Source organism: Salmo salar, chromosome ssa27 (genome assembly GCF_905237065.1).
Source record: "Salmo salar chromosome ssa27, Ssal_v3.1, whole genome shotgun sequence".
In the NCBI taxonomy this organism is placed as follows: domain Eukaryota; kingdom Metazoa; phylum Chordata; class Actinopteri; order Salmoniformes; family Salmonidae; genus Salmo; species Salmo salar.
In genome coordinates, this window is record NC_059468.1 from 24,807,501 (window position 1) to 24,819,801 (window position 12,301).

The following is a 12,301-nucleotide window of genomic DNA, read 5'->3' on the forward strand; positions in this document are numbered from 1 at the left end:
CTATCACACACGCACACACTATGTCTATCACACACGCACACACTATGTCTATCACACACGCACACACTATGTCTATCACACACTCACACACTATGTCTATCACACACGCACACACTATGTCTATCACACACGCACACACTATGTCTATCACACACGCACACTATGTCTATCACACACGCACACTATGTCTATCACACACACACACTATGTCTATCACACACACACACACACTATGTCTATCACACACGCACACACTATGTCTATCACACACACACACTATGTCTATCACACACACACTCTCTCAAAGATTCCCACCTTATGATCCTGGCGAGGTGAATCTTGTCTTTAGCAGGGTATGGACCATGAGACAGGAATGCATTCCTCACCGCACGCCCTGCACACGGGAAACTCTGGGAGCAGGACTGACAAACACACACACGTGAGTCAAATAATACATAGATGTTTTCACAGACGTGTGTGTGTGTGTGTGTGTGTGTGTGTGTGTTGACACTAAGAGAACTCTGTGATGTCAGTGTAACTATTGATATTGAAACACAACATGTAGGTGAAACTATGACGTCACCATTTTAACTTGGGTCAAGTACTATCTATATCAGGACTCTCCAACCCTGTTTTCACTCCAATCCTAATCTAGCACACCTGATTCTAATAATTAGCTGGTTGATAAGCTGTACCAGGTTAGTTACAAATGGGGTTGGAGCGAAAACCTGCAGCGGAGTAGCTCTCCAGGAACAGGGTTGAAGTCCCCTACATAATGTCAATGTCATCATGTCAAATAGCCTACTTCCAAATATTTGAGGTGTAAAGGCGAGGGGATTTTGCACTTTTGGGACTATTCTAGTGGTTCCATCGTACTATCCAACTGAAATCAAGAAAAGAGCACTAAAACAAAGTATTTGACATAAAGTATGTATTTGACCAATATGTATTTGACCAGTATGTATTTGACCAGTATGTATTTGACCAGTATGTATTTGACCAGTATGTATTTGACCAGTATGTATTTGACCAGTATGTATTTGACATAAAGTATGTATTTGACATAAAGTATGTATTTCACATAAAGTATGTATTTGACCAGTATGTATTTGACATAAAGTATGTATTTGACCAGTATGTATTTGACCAGTATGTATTTGACATAAAGTATGTATTTGACCAGTATGTATTTGACCAGTATGTATTTGACCAATATGTATTTGACTATGAAGTCACGCCATCTCGGTTTGGTGAAACACAAACATTCTTTATTTGCTGACGTTTCACAACCTATGCATGTGTGTGTCTCTGTGTGTGTACCTTGTGAACAGTAGGGCTGGTGCTGGGTCCGGGGATGGTATCCGGTGACTGCTGTCGAGACAAAATCAAAACACAGTCAGAACACACAGTATTAAACCACACATTTCCAGACAGTGTTTGGGTTAGGAGAGAAGTAGAGCATGATATGCAGCCTACAAACTATGTACAGATCTATAATCTGTCTACATCTGTCTCCGTCCCTCCGTCTCTCTCCTGACAGACAAGGAGAAAAGACTTCTACCCCCACCTCCACTACATCATCATCATATTTCCCCTTTGGACAGAGACATAAGAAACCAGTTTGTTACCAATATTGTATTTGTTACCAATTCAATATATGGACATTGTTTGATATGGATATGAGTCAGGCATATTGTAATATGGGTTTATCCTTGCTGTAAAACTACACTATTACGTGAAAGAGCATACGTGACTGTTCCTCCAAGCAAATAATCCTCTCACAGACTCAATTTAGCATAGGCCTACTGAACATGCCTGCTGATGCACCATCAACTGGCTTCTCTTTGTATTCAAACTGGTTGGGTAGGTTAGGCCCACAGAACATTCACACCTGGTCCAACGGGCAATTAGCAAGCAGTTGTCTGAACTTCACAAAGCTGTCGAAGTCCTCACAGTTGCAATGTTATTCATACAAACCGATGTGATGTCATTACCCATCACTAGTGCATATCCCCTCTCACACACACACACCTCATCTCCTCCTGGACAAGATAGAAAGCGGAGCTGTGCTGTCAGAGCCTGAGGCCACTACTGACAGAAAGAACGGGAGAGAGGTGAACAGGAGAGAGAGCAAGAGAGAAATATGGAGGGAGAGAGAAAGAAAGAAAAAGAACTGGAGATAGATAGATAGATAGATAGATAGACTTCAAAGCGAGAAGGGTATGTGTGTCTGTGAATGAGTGTGTACCGTATGTGTGTGTGTATATCTGGTACACACTCAGACAGAGTGTGGTACACACTCACATTTTGCAAAATACATTTGCACATACATGTTATTCAACCCTTTCGTCCAAACTTCTGTCGCATCAAAGAGCGTCTCTGTAGCCAGGAAGTAAACAGAACTTGGATCTATTTTTGTGCCTGGCTACGCAGACACTCGTTGACGCGAATGTAAGTCCCGCATCTCCCATCTCCTCATTGGTTTTTAGGAGCATTCCCCCTCAGTGGGTGATTGAAAGATCAAATCAAATTGTATTTGTCACACGCGCCGAATGCAACAAGTCTAGACATTATCGTTAAATGCTTACTTACAAGCCTTTAAACAACAATGCAGTTTTAAGAAAAATATGAGTTAAGAAAACATTTACTAAATAAACTAAAGTTTTTAAAAAGTAACACAAAATTACAATAACGAAGCTATATATACACATTACTGATGCGTATCAAAGTAATGTAATGGAGGTGTACGACTTATCAATTATGTAGCACAATAGAGAAATCATGCACAATGTAGCCTACATAATCGCAAAGTACGTGAAATATATTCACATGGGTGCCGCACACAGGCAGCAAGTGTGCAGCTCTCAACTGCTTTTGGCATGGAGCAGCTCACAGAAGAATGACATCGGTAGCCGGTAGGGTAGGAAAGACATTTCAACTTATGATATCTACCAGTAAATGCTAACAAAGGCAACAATGGGTACGCAAAAAAGTTTTGTCCGAAGTGTTGGTTAGTAGGCTATTTGTGATGCGCAATTGTCATCATGCACTGTTTGAATCAGGGTCGTAGACATGGATGGGCCTGGATGGACAGAGGCCCACCCACTGGGGAGCCAGGCCCTGACTGGCCAACCCAACCAGATTGATGTGGTTTAAGCATTGCTGTGGATGAGAGTGAAAATCTGAAAAATCTATAGGAAAACTCATTTAAAAAAACATAGGAAAACATGATTTTTCACACAGGGTGCCTTTGCTTCACTGGGTGGGAAATTTGTAAACTTTTTGGCAAAATGTTTATATCACTTCTCCAGGTACCACTACACCAGTGCATAGGGCCGATGGAAAGACAGGATAAGCAGTCCATAAACTCTGACATAATAATCCAGTAGGTCCCAATCATAAGAACACAAAAACACAACCATTAAGCATTTCCCAATCGAAATGTACAACTATTACTTCCCATTGCAAAAAACATTTCACGTTTAGCACTCAACGTAACCGGTGACCTAAAGTTTAAAGTGGAACTGACAGAGTTTTAACTACTTTGCAGATATCAAACAAACAGACAATCATAATATCAGTCAAAAATATAAAATTCCCAGTTTATTCTAAAAAAACAACTTCATAAGAGGTTTTTAAATTAGGTTCTATTTGACTCAACGTTCCATGACGTACACTAAGGCATTGTTGGCAGAATAGATGGATGCAGTTTAATGCGTAATTAATATAATTAAACAATACATTTCTTGGTAGTCCAACAAATATTGCTATCAGGTTGTAAATCACAGCTGGCCTGGTACATTGTTTGCTGCCTCCATTCAGGATGCACTGTTTCAGTTTCAATGACTCAATATTCTGGACTAAAACGGACGAATGTAACCAAGGCTGGGAATGTCAATAGAATCAAATTAGCAAGAAAAATGATCACAAGTCAGTCATAATGTGGCTAACGGACTAGCCTATCTATTTATGTAGCAAGCTAAAAACAGGGAGCTTAACGTTAGCTAGATAGCTAGCTAGCTGCTCGGAGGATGTCATGTCATGCCATTGGAGGAGTGGGTGAGCGACTGACTTTTTCCCCTCATATTGTTTTTCAGTGGCTATAAACAGCTAGAGATGCAGGTGTCAGTCATTTGGTTAGGTAGCAAGAACTTGAACAACTGTTATCCAGTTAGCATATCTCTTGCATTCGCAAAATCACTCTGGCTATCTACTCCGATTTCAGAGCACTTTCATCTGAGTATGCAAGAGCGCAGAACAACTGATGAATTTATGAACGTGCAACATCGGTCTGTGTAAACTCCGGTCCTGGATAAGAGATGGTTTATCTGGTTTTATTTACTGCAGTGTCTATTAATTGTCCAAACGCACGGCCGCTTTCCCACTCTATATTGCGATAGAATTTCCACAAATGCCTTAGTATGACCATATCTAAGTGGTCGCTTGTAAGAAAATGTCATATTCTTCCTGAACAGATTTTAATAAGATTTCATGTTGCTAAAATGCTGTCAGTTCCACTTTAATTTCAACAATGTTTCACACACATAAGTTATTTTCAAAGATATGGCTAACAACAGCAAGCGTGCTGCAATAAAAAACACAGTTCCACTCACCAGATAATGATAATTTGAAACTTCTTGTTGAAATTTATTCTTGAAAAGGGAGAAGCTAACAAATTAGCAACAACATCCTCTTTGATAACATTTGCTGCAACCACTGCAAACTAGCCAACAACAAAAGCTAGCTAGACCGTGGGAAAACTTCTGCTCGCTATTACGCAGTGTTGCCCTTCAGGAAGCGAGAATTTTCCATAAGTTTCTAAAAATGGTCCCACCCATTAAGTCAAAATGTGATTGGTTGATTCCACTGTCACTCCAAAATGTTGCCCAATACATTTGAATGGCAGATGCCTTTATCTAGCTTCTGATGGCCTAGCCAATGGATGTCTTAGCTAGCTAGATTTCCCTCCCCAGAGACCAGAAGAAAAATCCTGATTTGATCCTTTCCAACAAAAACTGAAGAGATTAAAATCAGAACATCATTGAAAATAATAATAGAATTATCATTATTATATGATTCTAATCAATATTGTATAAATCCTTAGCCCTTTGAAGGCGTAGAAGGCCCATTGTTCCCCACTGTGTTTGGGTTAGTAATAATTTGTAGAGTGGCTCTATTTTCCCTCAGCATGCATTTTTTTCACTATTCTGAATGTCTAAAGAATCAATATGTTCTTCTGAAACTGAACACAGAAATACTGGACATTTTGAACCCATTTTGACAAAATTACAATCGTGGTATTGAATTGGACTCTGGGAGGCATTTTTCTGGTCTGTCTTGACTCGGTCTCGGACCCCTTTTCCCCCTCCCGGTCTCGTCTTGACTCAGTCTCGTTTCCCATCAGGTTTTGATCTTGACTTGGACACGATTATGTCCGGTCTTGGTTTTGAATCGTCTCGCTTTAGGTGGTCTAGAACACAACACTGGTTATGCATCTTAAAGTTGGTTGCCAACTGTCATATAAAATCCAGAGAAGAAGAAGAACGAACAAGGATAAAAACGAACTAGGTTTCCCCTTTTTATCTGTGGATTAATTGTTGGAGTAGAGCACATACGATTTGGTATGACTCAACATGGGTAGAAATTCTACAAAGACCCAGCAACAACAAAAAAAAGGACATGCATTTCAGGTAAAATAACAAACCAATGTTTATCTCCAAGGACAAATTAGCTAAAAGTCCATGAATGTTTTGTGTGTGTTTCAACCTGTCCCCAAATGAATATAGTTGGTTCACAGTTGGTTTTGGTATTTTAACCTGCGTGTCATGGAACGCATCTGGCGGGGATAGACAAAATCAACATGCAGATGTACACATGCAGCCGGAATGGTCAGCATGTTATTAGCATAAAATAAATATGCTATAGGCTATGCAGAGCCGTGGTCAGGTCCAGTCGGGCCTATCAGCTGTAGTTACATAAACCCGAGACCCGATGATAATCAAACAGGACCCAACCCGAGGGAAAAGTTTGAATTTTGGACGTGCTCAGGTCCTGGTTCGGGTCTTGGGTGACCCATGAAGACCTCTAAAACATACACACTGGGCACACACAAACTCATATTGTGTTTCTCTGATAGATCCGTAACACAGGGGAGTCAAAATGGAAACATAAAATCAACCACACACACTGCACGAAAACATCCCTTTAGGACAAACACACACTTGACACCCTCCTACTGTGATCTTTCTACTACAGCTGTTGTCTGATAACACCTCTATAACATACATCACAAGATCTCCAATGCTTTCATCTGTGTTATACAACTATTAATTAGATTGCTGAACATGTCAGGACAGACCTAATCTCTTGTTTAGTCTCTTCACAGCCTTTCCTACAAACCCTGGGCTCCCACCTTGGACAGTCATTCCGTTCTTTATTACTGTGTGTGTAGGTTAGGTGTGTGTCCTTCCCTTCTCCAGGACAAGTCTTAGCAAAGCTACCATACCTTCACGCTTCAACACACACACACACACACACACGAGGAGAGTTGAGAAACACCTTTAGTACCACTGTCATTGTCAGATAACATATTCGCTCCATAGAACCCAAGGGGGCATTACAGTAGGTAACATCTCTGGTGTAACTGATTCAAGACTGGACCAAGAAGTGTTGCCTTGGCTACTGCATAGGTACGGCAGCTAAAAACACATTCTGGATGTAACCAATGAATGGCGGGAGCCTGTAGAGCACGAGCGTACACACACAGCGGTACAGCGAGGTCGTGTGTGAAACAACAGCACATCTAGGTGAATCGTGACAGAGATAGGAGGTAACTCGACAGTAAAGACTAACCAAAACACACACACGGAAGGGACATTTTTCTGTCGATACTCACGCTTTTCTTCCTTAGGTGTAGTCCATGTTTCAACAGTCCCGGTAAATCCCGGATCTTCTGCCTTAGCTGAGTCTGGTCTCGAGCTCCGGTGTTTCGGTTATTCCACCGCGAGCCGCCGACCATACCATCTTCTCCACCGGACTCAGAGTCCTCCATGTCTGTCTGTCTGTATTTCTCTCTTCTACTCCCGCTCCTCTCACACACAGACACACCAGCTACGGCTCATTGTCGCCTCTCTTACTCACACACACACCGACCTACATCTGTTCTGCAACAGACGAACCGCGGTGCGTTAACGACCTACAGAGTATTCGCTGCAGCACGCAACGCTGCTCCACCCCAATGTCCTCCTCCCTTGTACAATCAATGTGTTATGTGTGTGTGCAGGGGAGGGGGACTTGCAGGTACAGAAGAACATCATTGCATTATTTCCATCTGTCAGGCGTAGAGGAATCGTAGCACCTTGCTAAACATTTAATACATTTTCGACTTAACATATCCCCGTTTTTAAAAATCCGAATTAGATACATTTTGATAATATTAAGACATTTAGGCTGCGTTTTTATGTTGACAAATGAGGGCCTGTGTATAAATGTTGTATTAAAGAGTTGTAATGCTGTCTTTTCTGTTGCATTTTGAAACAAAATGGTGGAAAGGACGAACTGGAGGCTACGTCATCGCCTCACCTGCGGCTCAAATTTCGATAGGTAAACAAAGGGCCATTAGGCTACACCATCAGGGTGTAAGTGTGTGAGAGCTATGAAATGTACTCTAAACCTACATCACACACACACGGGTCTGAGTGAATGGACTTAAGTCAATACAATAGGCGTGTGTTGTATAACTGAGATGTCATGTGTGTTATCCTGATAAGAGTCTTAATCTCACATAATTGGCAATTTTCAGCCACTCTGATTATACTTAAACACACACACACACAGCCCATTTCTAGTTTATGTAAGTGTATTTGAGTGTTTCACCCTACATACTCTCTGTGTCTCAACGTTGTCCCAGTGCACTCTGGGTAGTGGCTGGTTTGGATCTCACTACAACTGTGCACAACAAGTGCACAAATGCTGCATCTCAATTCTCCACACTTCTCTCAAAGCATGCACTTGCACACTCCCGTCATGGATTTAAAACCATTGGATTGGTCTAAGTATTGACTGGAGGGAGTTTCCACTATTGATAAATCCATGACTGGGAGTGTACAAGTGCACACTTTGAGAGAAGGGTAGAGAATAAGGATTTAGCCTACGTAAGGCTATGGTCAGACCAGCTAGGTCAGGGGTTAGGGGTCAGTTAGGCCCATACTCTCTCAGACCAGAGAGGTCTTGGGTTTGGGTTTAGGTGTTGTATGTGGTATTATGGCTTGGTCTGTATGTACTGTACAGAGAGCGTGGGGAGACTGGGAGAAGAGGGAGAGAGACTAGAGGAGGAGGGGTGAGAGAAAGAGCGAGAACAAGAGTAAACCTATTTTCCATCATAGAGCTCTTCAAACAAACTTGATTAAATATTGAAAAGTGCATGTGGCTAATGGGGCGTGGATACAATTCACTTCCAACTGAACACTGGAGAAAAATGAGTGGAGAGAAGAATAGAGAGCAGTAGAGAGGAGGAGAGAGCAGTGGAGTGGAGAAGAGAGAGCAGTGGAGAGAAGAGAGAGCAGGGGAGAGGAGAGGTTAGAGCAGTGGAGAGAAGAGCAGAAGAGAGAGCAGTGGGGAGGACAAGAGAGAGCAGTGGAGAGGAGAAGAGAAAGCAGTGGAGAGGAAAAGAGAGCAGTGGAGAGGAGAGGATAGAGCAGTGGAGAGGAGAAGAGGGAGCAATGGAGAGGAGAGGATAGAGCAGTGGAGAGGAGAGAGCAGTGAAGAGGAGAGGATAGAGCAGTGGAGATGAGAGGATAGAGCAGTGGAGAGGAGAAGAGAAAGCAGTGGAGATGAAAAGAGAGCAGTGGAGAGGAGAAGAGAGAGCAATGGAGAGGAGAAGAGAAAGCAGTGGAGAGGAAAAGAGAGCAGTGGAGAGGAGAAGAGAGAGCAGTGGAGAGGAGAAGAGAAAGCAGTGGAGAGGAAAAGAGAGCAGTGGAGAGAAGAGAGAGCAGTGGAGAGGAAAGGATAGAGCAGTGGAGGGGAGAAGAGAAAGCAGTGGAGAGGAAAAGAGAGGAGAAGAGCAGTGGGGAGGACAAGAGAGAGCAGTGGAGAGAAGAGAAAGCAGTGGAGAGGAAAAGAGAGCAGTGGAGAGGAGAAGAGAGAGCAGTGGAGAGGAAAGGATAGAGCAGTGGAGAGGAGAAGAGGGAGCAATGGAGAGGAGAGGATAGAGCAGTGGAGAGGAGAGAGCAGTGGAGAAGAGAGAGCAGTGAAGAGGAGAGGATAGAGCAGTGGAGAGGAGAAGAGAGAGCAATGGAGAGGAAAGGATAGAGCAGTGGAGAGGAGAAGAGGGAGCAATGGAGAGGAGAGGATAGAGCAGTGGAGAGGAGAGAGCAGTGAAGAGGAGAGAGCAGTGAAGAGGAGAGGATAGAGGAGTGAAGAGGAGAGGATAGAGCAGTGGAGAGGAGAAGAGAGCAATGGAGAGGAGAGAGCAGTGGAGAGGAGAAGAGAGCAATGGAGAGGAGAAGATAGAGGAAAGGATAGAGCAGTGGGGAGGAGAGAGCAGTGAAGGGGATAGAGCAGTGGAGAGGAGAAGAGAGAGCAATGGAGAGGAGAGGATAGAGCAGTGGAGAGGAGAAGAGAGCAATGGAGAGGAGAAGATAGAGGAAAGGGTAGAGCAGTGGGGAGGAGAAAAGAGCAGTGAGGAGGAGAAGAGAGCAATGGAGAGGAGAAGATAGAGCAGTGGGGAGAAGAAGAGACTTGAGCTTCTGATAGAACACATGAAGATTCTAAAAATGGAACAGACTGAGATGTTGACCCATTCTAGAAGACACGCTATAAACCATTATCTATTAACCATAAACATTTTACTTATTGTTCCACACACACACACACACATCAAAGTTTATTGGTCACATACACAGTTTAGCAGCTGTTAAAGAATGTGCAGCCAAATGTTTGTGTTACTAGCTCCACACACACACCATCCTCTCAGGTCTTGGAGTCAGTTCTGCTGTGGTGGGTGCAGAGCTGCAGTCTATCTCTTTGACCAGTAGATGTCCCTGTTCGACTGTAGAGGTTGAGGTCATGTATGGTTCTTTTATTTCGGTGAAATGCTTCATTGCCCTTTAGTGATCACTACTGGAAGACACTTATCTCACCAAATAACCAAATAGTGCAGCAGTGGTATGCATCCAAACAGACCTTTGATGTGCCTGTGACTAGTAACGTCTCAGAGTAGGAGTGCTGATCTAGGATCAGGTCCCCTCTGTCAATGCAATTTTATTTATTGTGATCTAACAGGCAAAACTGATCCTTTATCACTCCTACTGAGACGCTTCATGAATACAAGCACTATGGTCTAGCATGGCATCCCTCCTACAGTATCTCTCGCTTCCCTATTAAACCATTCTTTCTCGGCATCCCTCCATTTCACCATCTCTCCTACGATCACAGAAACTCCCTCTGATTAACTCTAGTTATTATAAACTGCTGACTAATGGTTTCCCTCTCCTAACTTTTACCCAGTCACACTCTCTCCCTACTTACTGAAACAGTGTACTACTAATACTGTATTACTACTAGTCTACCACTAACTACTCTTACTCCTAGTCTACTACTAACTAGTCCTAGTCTACCACTAACTACTCCTAGTAGGGACTATGGGAAATGCCTAGTGCATAGGGAAGTGTTAATTGCATAGGGGCTGTTTCTGGATAAGGGCCTACATCTCCCTTCTGTAGACACAGTCAGTGTTCAACTACTTAGCACAGAACCTCTGAGTTTAGTTTTTATACAGAGTCATGAATTGGAAGAGCAATACAATGGGACCAGAGAGGGGGAGAAACATAGTCTGAGAAAGAGATACTGTATAAATCAAAGAGGATTTCATTAAGTGATGACGCAAACTTCTTGACACAAGCCTAGTAGTTCTGTGGAATCGGAGCCCGTCACAGACTGCCAGAGCTTTCCGAGAATACATAAATAGATAAAAAAAAATGAATAGAGAGTTTGTAAGAGCATGAGAGGACAGGAAAGAATGTAGATAAGGAAAGTGCAACTGGCTGACGTAGTTTAGCAGAATATGCAGTTATAAATACAATACCAACTTCTGTGTTGACTTATATCCCCTACCATTACACACATACTTTGTTCAGCTCTTGCATTCTAGGAGGGGGGGGACGAGTTTCACTTTGATTCAGGGTCTCACCCCCACAAATACACACTAACACTACAATTTAATCAAAACAAAACTAACCACAGGAATGTTTTAATAACATAACAAACCTGAACTAATAGTGTTACATTAGTGTGGATATGAACGTTTCCTCGTAATACGGTTGGTGTCAATTCCATTTAAATTCCAGTCAGTTTGGTTTACTTTCTGAGTTGACTGGAACTGTGAAATCTAACCAGGGCAGATCCTTAAAGAAAATTGTTGCTTTGAGAATGAAACTTGAACCCGCAAACCAGGCGATTCCCAGGAAAGAATTTTTCAAACATTTAGCCTGACAAAGTCTCATCCTGAGAGAGAAGACGTCAGGGAAGTCCAATCGTCCCCTCAAACACTGACAAATTGACATCATAGACACTGGACCTCGGACTTTCAATTGCCATGTGCATGGACATTTCCTATAGGACATCATCTTTAGGACAACCAGTGTGTGTGTGGCAAAAGCAGAATACTAGAATCACACAGCAAACCACCACAGATGCAGGCCAAAGAACAATCAAAGGTTCAATATAAATTCAGCTTTTAAAACTATAGGCCAAATACAAGCACCGTGGCAAACTAACACAGCAGTTGATTCACTCATGGAGCGGTGGCCAATGTTCGTTCGGCTCTACCTGAGCAGGGTTCATTAGGCTCTATTCTACCTGCCCTGAGCCTGCCTGCTGTTCTGTACCTTTCGGACTCTGCTCTGGATTACTGACCTCTGCTTGCCCTTGACCTGTTGTTTGCCTGCCACCCTGTTTTTGCAATAAACTTTTGTTACTTTGAAATAGTCTGCATGCTGTCTTCACTGTGGCTCAGTTGGTAGAGCATGGTGTTTGCAACGCCAGTATGGTGTGTGCAACGCCAGGGTTGTAGGTTCGATTCCCATGGGGGGCCAGTACAACAACAAAAAAAGAAGAAAAAAAATGCATGAAATGAAATGTATGCATTCACTACTGTAAGTTGCTCTGGATAAGAGCGTCTGCTAAATGACTAAAATGTAAATGCATCTGGGTCTTCTCCTGAGCCTTGACAGTACAAACTGGCCATGACGGACACAGCAGACTCGGACCAGCTCCGCAATGCCGTGGGAGCGGACCAAGTACT

At 42.8% G+C, this 12,301-nt stretch overlaps 1 protein-coding gene across 4 annotated transcripts in view; it reads right to left on the reverse strand.

Moving 5' to 3' along the window:
- Positions 1-7,305, reverse strand: part of LOC106588797 (rap guanine nucleotide exchange factor 5) — a 57,090-nt gene extending 49,785 nt beyond the window's left edge. For 2 of the 4 annotated variants that reach the window (XM_045709509.1, XM_014178230.2), the window contains exons 1-3: positions 6,896-7,302; positions 1,321-1,371; positions 316-422 (exon numbers count right to left, since the gene is read on the reverse strand). In XM_045709509.1, the coding sequence (XP_045565465.1) occupies positions 316-422; positions 1,321-1,371; positions 6,896-7,051 (314 nt within the window). In that variant the 5' untranslated portion in view covers positions 7,052-7,302. Of the gene's footprint in view, positions 1-315; positions 423-1,320; positions 1,372-4,613; positions 4,796-6,895 lie in introns of those variants that run through there. The other 2 variants (XM_014178231.2, XM_045709510.1) reach the window with 2 other exon arrangements.
- Positions 7,306-12,301: the final 4,996 nt, after the last annotated feature.